An 8685-nucleotide genomic window follows, 5' to 3' on the forward strand; every position below is an offset into this window, starting at 1 on the left:
AAAAAAAAATCAAAATCAAATTGTCACTGTAGATTTAATATAAAAATTATAGACTCAAAAATGTAATACGTCATTCTTTATGAGAAGGTGTGCAAGCATAGCTCACAGTGTCGTCTGTGGAGCTAATTAGTGTCATGAAGTTGATTAATATGGTGATTCTGGGAAGTTTATCCATGATGATGATGTCGCTGTGTGAGACCTAAGCAACAATCAGACTTTTGCACATGCACTCAAAGTTCTCAAGTGCAAAATTCAGTGGTGTGGTGGTGGCTGCCTGACAAATACATTCCATGGGCATGTTTACGGCGATCAGGATAAAAGAAAAAAGGTACGGGGCTGGTCAAAGGGGTCGAATTACGCTAGAATAGCAATGGTAAAATTAAAATAAAAATGACCCAAATGTATTTGTAGTTCCAGTTGTTAACTACACCAAAATGGCTAAAAGTAATTTTAACTACTTGAATCATGTAGTTAAACTACAAGAAAACCATTGCAAAATGTACTGCGAGTTTGATTACATTTCATAACATTAGTTACTCCCTACTTCTCCCCAACATGGGTAAAATGGATTAGATTTTTGAAGTGACTTGCCCCACTCTTTTTGATTGAATGATGGACAAAAACTGCAAAAATAAGACACAAGTTGTAACAAAATCAAAATGATCCTTTTAAAACCACCAAGTGTAGAATTTTAAACTTGTTTTTTGAAGAAAAAAAAAGAAAAATAAACAAAAACCACAGCAATACATGCTTCTACCAGATTGTCTCATTTATCTAGAGACAAAAATGTGCCATCAGAATGATCTGAAAGATCACATAAAAATTCTTACACACAATGTATAATTTAAAACCCGTCGAGAGTGAATGTTTAATAACATTGCCACAGAACATAATCCAGGGTTTGCAGAATGGTTTTATATCTGGGTGGTGAATGAGTTGCACTGAGCCAAAGAAGATACAGTAGCTTGAGCATGGATATTTGGTTGCGTATTTGTTCTGTTTTCAGTTTGATTTGTCCTCTCTTGCATATCTTCACGGGTGTGTATTTTGTATAGCCCTTGCAAGTTTTCATTTTTGCAATTCTGCCTAAAGAGTAAGTGAGCGCATGTACAGTACAATATATCTTTATATAGGTCTGTGCATGTAACATATAGTGGCTTTGACAGATCGAAACGAAAATCATTTCTCACATCACGCCATGCTGGGCAGTGTAGATTTTTGATTAACAGCTGTAATCGAACTTGAGCCTCTCTTTCTGAGCCATTTCCCCTTGGCTGTCCAAAAAAGAACCACGTTGGATTTCGAGCTGTCTCAGACTTCAAAAGGGGTGAGATGGGAAAGAAGCGAGGAAGTGCAAGTGGAGACACATAAACGGAGGGAGGATGGGGTGGGGCAAGGGGCTGGGAATGTACTTGAAAGGAAGACACAGACCAAGAAAGAAAGGAAGAAGGAGAATTGTGTGTGTGTGTGTGTGGGGGGGGGGCATGTGTGGTGGGAGGAAAAGGGGCTGTTGGTGGTAAGCAATTGCCAGCCAATAGACCCAAAGAAGTGAGGGAGCAGAGAACACATCACCTTTGGCCAAGTTCTAAAGTGCTCATTTAAAAAATTCTCAGAAAAGTTGCCGAGGGTTTTAAAAAGTATTGACTTTCCTCTCAGTCTGTGAGGAAAGCCTAAAGGAAACCCACTGAAAGTCCCAGTTAGCCCACACAGCCATTGTGTAAATGTGGGACAAAATCCATAGTGGGAAAGACGTGTCTTTCCTCTGGCTTCTCTCTTGTCAGCATAAAATATAACACGACAGTAAACTGATACAACCATTACTTGTTTATGATGTTGGAGAGGGAAAGATGGGAAGGATGGGCTTTTTTTTTTTTTTAAATCAGTTCTCATTCCAAACACGTACTGGTTCCTTTTAATTTGCCATGTTATACTGCTATAAATCTGCCCCAGTATCATACTAATGTTAACAAGGAGAGAAGAGATTTGTATGAACTCTGTGTCATGCTGGGTTTTTTATCACTTTTATAATCTAATCTATTCCTGTTGTTGTTTGCCATCCAACCCTACTGGAACTAACTTAAATAAGAATACTACTCCATTTGCATTTGTTACTCCCACAATATGGTTTGACATCCTCAGCAGCATTTGTGAACCTATAGATGTCCTAAAGCTAGAAACCAGAGATTCAAGATTGTGTCCACATGGTCATGATCTCTTACTGATACTGTAGCAGTGAAAACAGAGGTCACTAAGTATGTATGCCTTAACTCTAACACTGAAAATTGAGATTTATATAAATGTAAATGAGCTGTACTAGTACACAAAAACATCTTCATACTGTAGGAACTGGCACGCATGGCTTAATTTTCTATGGAAGGCTTCAGTATACATAAGTATGGCTTTACATATTTGAACTGCTTCTTTTCTTCCTTTGTCTCTCTGACATTAATAATAATCATTTTGGTAGATGAATAGTGTCTTCAGCTTGGATTACTCCCAAGGGGAAAAAAAACATATGCAAAAAACTGGGCTAAAGTTTGAGCTGAAATTTTCATTTCTGCAAGTCAAACTGTCCGTCTGCATAAAATTACTGGTATTTCCCTTTAAGAGACAGATCTGGTACTTTCAAAGTGGGTCAAAGAATTTTGGTTTGATAACAGATGGTGTTCGCTCTCCAGTGGCAATAAACAAACATGTTCATTAGAAATGAACAGACCATCTTTATAATTGTTTTATCATATCTGTTGGTCATAATTTCTGGCCAGAGTGTGCTGACATATTCGAGCAAAAAGGATTCAAAAACATTATCTGGAGCCACATATGTTCACACATATTTTCTCTCAGAAGTACTTTAATGGAAGAAAGTATTCATTAATTAATTTTCCTGTAACATCTTAACCCTACTCAGGGTTCTGTTTCCTTTCCCAGCATATGTTTGGCACAAGACAGGAAACCAACCCATGAAGGTTGTCAGTCTAGCACATGGTTGACAGAGACAGACAATCACACACATTCCTGCCTAGGTATGTCAATTTTGAGTATGAATTTCACCCAACAATGTGTCAGTAGCACTGAGAGAACATGCAAACTCAGTACTGTATAGAAACCAATCCTGCAGATGTGAAATTACAGTGATATTCACTGAGCCACTGCGCCACTCCTAGTTAAAGGAGCATCGTTTTACAATGTGCATCTTGTTTTTGTAGTTTTTGCCATCCATCCTTATGGTGATAACAAATGAGTCTCCTACAAATGATGTGTATAATTTGCTTTGCCAATGGGTTTTGAGAGGAAACCGAAATAGCTACCTGGATGTTGTTTAGACATTTTAATCTAGTTTTCGGAGTTGTTTTTATTGTATATTTTTGATTGTTATAGCTTCTAAGCCTTTAGAGGCCACAGCTGTCACCGTCTTTGTTGTGTGTCGTTACCATGGTTACAGGTATCATTCTTATCTATCGTGAGGTTAATGAAAAAAAACACTGTTTACATGTTGACACATTGACAGTCTATACTGTTACTGACAGAGAAAGAAAGTTACTGAATGCAGGTTTCTCCTTGTTAACGGTGGTGCAACAAGTCAAGAGTTTCTGAAGATACTGCTTTACTCAAGAAACATTTTTCTTCAAATATCTGTAGTTGCGATAAATGTTAATAAAGTGAACACTGTAGGGAAAACAAATGAAAGCGAACATTTTACTGATACACTAAGTATCAGCATTTTTGCGACTTCGCAAATACATTCATTTACATAATTTCCTCATTATTTTGATAGAAAACTTAATTCTGGTGGCATCATTCTTATAAAACCTGGCTGCTGCCTAATTAGTTGTATATAAATGTAAATTCTATGGGGAAAGGATTGCAATGAGGGACATTCTGGGTGTGCTCAATTTTTATGTTACGCCCTACAGAATGGTATAGATAATGTACCTAAAATGTTGATGTACAAACATCGTACTTTGTTGTTGTAGGTTGCAGTTCCCAGATCACAGCAGTCACTTTGGTGTGTACAGTGTTATTATAACAGACCTAAGCAATGGCCAAACTATGACAGTTTAAGTTGGAATGGAAGTGTCCTTTAAATAATTTGGATTATCTTAAAAAATATAGATGTGGGAACAGAAACTATAATTGACCTAGCACATCTGAGAAAATCCTGCAAACTGATACATTACAGCTGTGTGTGAAACACGAGCTGCAGCTGTAGGAGATCAAGCAAATTGTATTGATATCTTGACAGGCTCGTCCCTGTGCTCATCATGTACAGGAAGAGGCTCAAGAACAAAGACATCAAAGAGATAATAGTAACACAGTGATTCACCAATGAGGAGAGTTATATTTCCAGTGACAGGGCCAGTTTATTGCAGTGGCAAACTGTCCTAAACTACTCCTCCCACTGTGATTTTAAAATGCCTTTATTTCATCTAGACGATGAAGGAGGTACAAAATAAGTGTTTTGCCATCTGCAATAAAAGAAAGTTTCTCTTTTTAATGGCATGGGTATAGCCGAGCAGGGAGTGCACCTTGCTGTTCATCTCCTGCATGAGAGTGTGAGCTGTCTGGGTGATGGCCATTATGGTTCCTGCTACTGCCTTTGCGTCCGCTCCGCCGGGATCACTGAAGTGTTGGAACTAACAAGCTTGGGATGCAGACAGCGGATGCACAAATGGGATTTTGTCCTGAAAGCTTTAGAGTTTGCTCCCTGTCTTCAGTAGAAACAGGAGAGAGGCTGGTGCCGTTTGCAGGGACTGCCTGAGTTATGCGCCACCAGAATGAGATGATTACATCTGATAATCTTGCTAATGATCTACACTGGGGAGGAGAGCACATAAAATTGAATGAGCTACACCGATGTACACAGTTTTCAGTCTTGTCCTCTCATCTCTCTTTTTCTCTTATTCTCTTTCACTGCTGCTCTGATTTATGCGGAATCTGAGATGTTCTCCACCCCGGAAGATATGCAATATTCCCTGTCATAGTTTAAGCACACGCAGGATGTGGGGCACAGCCACATTAAAACTCTCCCCCCAGATATTTCTTCACATATAAACACACATTTCTTTCTCTTTCTTTCTGTTTGTCTCTCTCTCTCTCACACACATGCACACGCACAAACATGGCAAAATCTGCACAGTACTCCTCTGGCCCAAGGTTAGTACAGATTAAAAAGATTGATGGAAGAGGCTCCTCCTCCTTTCCTGGCCTGTCACAGTGTGTTTGGGAACAACCCACTTCATTTTAGCAGCATAATGGGTAAACAGAGTGTGATCAGTTCAATTACCCCCTCATTGCAGAGGCGTTCTGGCGGGAATGGCCTGTAGAGAGAGTGAGCTGTCTGGCGTGCGGCGGAGTTGCAACAGTAGCACCTGCTGCCCGGAGCCCTCACTTGTATGAATCTCAATTTGTTTGTACAGCCGTGCCAAAAAAAAAAGGGCGACCAAGAAGTGAGCCCTCTGAGGAGGATGGCACGACTGGCCAGCCTCCTGATTGCTGTTTTCACTGCACTGTCTGAGGAAGTGTGCAAGATCAGAAGGTGCTGTTCTCAGCAATGAACTCATGTCGATGTCAGTCCTTCCAGTGGATTGTTTTGTGCTTGATTCTTGCTGTGCAGCTTTCAAGGACAGTGAATTTTATTATTCCCCCACTACACTATATTTTACAGCTCAGTATGTGCGTGATTTTGAAGTGGAGAGTTCATCCACAGTACAGTAACAAGCTAACAGTCTTAAATATGAATTCTGAAAATGTATGTGATATGGTTTTATCTTCACAGTAATATCCCTATCTTCCCTTTTATAGTTTGTCTCATAATTAATAGTCAGGACTACTTGACAACATTCATGCATGTGTGGAAGTTTGCACTAAATATCTTCAGGTCCTGGATTGGTTTAACCTTGACAAAAAGCAGGAATTGATCTTTATCTCACAATATATGTAACATCTGCTCTCACTTTACAAGGAAATACATTACATTACATTCTGATCCAAAGATGTGCTTGTCGTCCTTGAAGAAGATGGAAATCCTTCTCTTTGTGGTTCTCCCTTGGGCAGCTCTCTGGCAGCTGATGCAAACCTATCTAACGTGTGTTTTAGCTTCTTATCACCAGGCATCATAATACGTTTTCTACGGGGGAAAAAAGAACAGCTTTTTTAACAAGACTGGCCCACAATTTCTGCAACAACTGAATGAGAGCCCTGTCAGCAGGAAGTAGGAATTGCCTTTCAGGATTCATTTGGCTCCACTAATTGAAACTAATACCTTTCAAATAGGATATTGATTTGGAGAAAGCTCAATTTTTCAAATGTGCATTGCAAAAATGAAAGAATAATACAAAACCTGAAGGTGCCAAGATTAAAACAAAGTTGTTGGAGGCTTGTTGCCTGTGTGCACCAGAAGTCATGAAGATGACAGCAAACATATCATAGTATGACTTCAAAGCTCCTCTTGTTTCCTTGGCTGTTGTGCAGTAGAAGGCCTGAGGCGCATTGTATTAGTGGCCCTAATTAAAAAAAAAACAACTCTTATAGTGTCACCAGAAATACAGGAGAAAACCCTGCAGCTCTGCACATCAAAACGATATCAGTAAGACGTCTGGATCTTTATCAGGAAGTCCAACTGAATTTCCCCAACATGTAGGCTACTCTCACAGACGGGCACGCGCGTGCACGCGGCTGACAGGTGACTCCTGTGTTGATTGATGCAAGCAAATGATATTTATTTTCTGTCGTTTCAGATTCTGTGAAAGCACAAATTACTTTTGCTGTCAACCGCTCGGAGTCAATCAAGTGCCGTTTTGGATAACTTTTATAGGTTTACATAAATAGCCTCAGTCAGTAACTGAATAAAAACTCTGCCGTCCCAGACTGAAATAAAAGCGTGGAATAATTTCGAAATGATTTTGGGGGATTTCAACATTTTAAAGGTGTTTTTTTCCCTAGCACAAACATGCTCATGAACAATGAGCTGGAGCCGTTCCTGCAGTCACTCTCCGTCGGCGCGTTTGCCTGATGCGCAGCGCCTCCCCAACTGCTCCCTCACTTTGACAAATTCCTGAACGTGAGCGGGTCTGCTGAATGGCTTCTTGCTCGTAAAGATGATACCTTGAATATTTTAGAAGTTGAATAGCTCTGCCACATCTTTTTTTCTTCTCCCAACTGGTAGATTGATCCATTTGGAGGGACACAATGGGACTGTGGTCATTTTGGAGTTTTTCTCTTTTGGCTCTGGTATTGCTGCACCCCTTTCAACCTAAGTTTGGGGCTCAAGCGGAAATAAGTTCTCCCAGAGCAAATGACAGATTTTATCGCCTGGAGGTAACGCCGCTGGAAACACATGTAATCCGAAAACCAGAAGTCTCTCTCAAAGTCGACGATAGCATAAAAGTTTTAAGTGATTTTGAAACGGGAGCAGTCGCTGATGTGAAACCGAACAATGGCAAGCAAGTGGGAAATGAAACACAGAGTGGACTTGGCAATGAGGCACCGAACGGCGTCAAAACGGCACCAAACTATCGCAACCGTCTCAAAATACCTAGTAAAAAGTATGGTGACATCCCCGGGGACAACGAAATGCCACCTACAGAGAATATAATGTTAGAAAACACATTTCCTGACACCAGAAAGAGGGCAAAGAGGAGCGTGGGTACAAGACACACCGAAAATGTGGATAGGAGTATAAGTGGAGAAGCGCAGTCAAGAGAGCGGTTTGTGGAGACTGTCCAAGGTGTTTCCAACTCCAGAGCCGAGTACCGGCGAGCTGGGGAGGAAGCCAGAGGGTCTAACCCGAGGCAAAGTGAGCCGCACCTGGACACATCCACTTTTGCTCTGTCTGGAGACTCTGCACACAACCAGGCGATGGTCCACTGGTCGGGACACAACAGCAGCGTGAGTTTCAGTTTTACAGAAACACTTTTACAATTACGATTACAATGCAGTTCATTTATTTCTGTGTAAAATGCATATTTTGAACATTGTCTGATAGATTTACATGATTCAGTCACATTTTTACGCACAGCTGTTTTTGCGCGCAAGAGGGGAATTCGTTCCTACAAACTAATTATTTCAGGCTAACACAGTCTGGAATTGAACCCTGCGTTTTTCTCTTTTTACATTCATGATTATGCTTTTTTGTTATTGCCCACATAGAGGTTATGACTGTGTGCGGATTGCGCAGCTGTTTGTGTGGACGCCTGATGGATGCACTCGCAGGATTCCCTCTTCGCTCTTTCCAACTACAATATAATCATTTATTTCAACAAAGTGTTTGTCACCTGAACTTTAAATTAACAGTTAAACCCCGCAGGTAAATTTATGTGACACTGAGCTATGGGAGGGTGCGGGGCATTTTGGCATTTTGGCAGCAATCACAGCACATTAATTATTTATGAAATAATCAAGTAATGTTTCTCAGGAAGGTGCAGTAGCTACAATTAAAAGGAACTGACCCTTAATGTGACGCTGATAAGACACAGTCTGACCTTTTGGCAGATGATCCATGCCTTTATCGTTAACATTTGACTCACACTTCTTCCTCTAATTGCCTGGATGAATACAACATTGCGATATGTTTGCTGTTTAAATGATGCCAACCTTTGCACTTCAAAACAGGTTGATGAGAATGTGCACAACTTAAATGCATGACCAGATATTGCAGCAACCACCCAGACCCCCCCCCCCCCCCCC

At 40.5% G+C, this 8685-nt stretch overlaps 1 protein-coding gene across 1 annotated transcript in view; it reads left to right on the plus strand.

The window, feature by feature from the left end:
• The first annotated feature begins 7085 nt into the window (after positions 1-7085).
• sorcs3b (sortilin related VPS10 domain containing receptor 3b) overlaps positions 7086-8685 on the plus strand; it is a 39673-nt gene continuing 38073 nt past the window's right edge. Inside the window, exon 1 of the mRNA XM_035662928.1 lies at positions 7086-7887. Coding sequence (XP_035518821.1) covers positions 7189-7887 — 699 coding nt within the window. The 5' untranslated portion in view covers positions 7086-7188. The remainder of the gene's footprint in view (positions 7888-8685) is intronic.

The sequence above is a fragment of the Morone saxatilis genome, unplaced genomic scaffold, assembly GCF_004916995.1.
Source record: "Morone saxatilis isolate NCDOM2014 unplaced genomic scaffold, NCSU_SB_2.0 Contig19, whole genome shotgun sequence".
Lineage (NCBI taxonomy): Eukaryota > Metazoa > Chordata > Actinopteri > Moronidae > Morone > Morone saxatilis.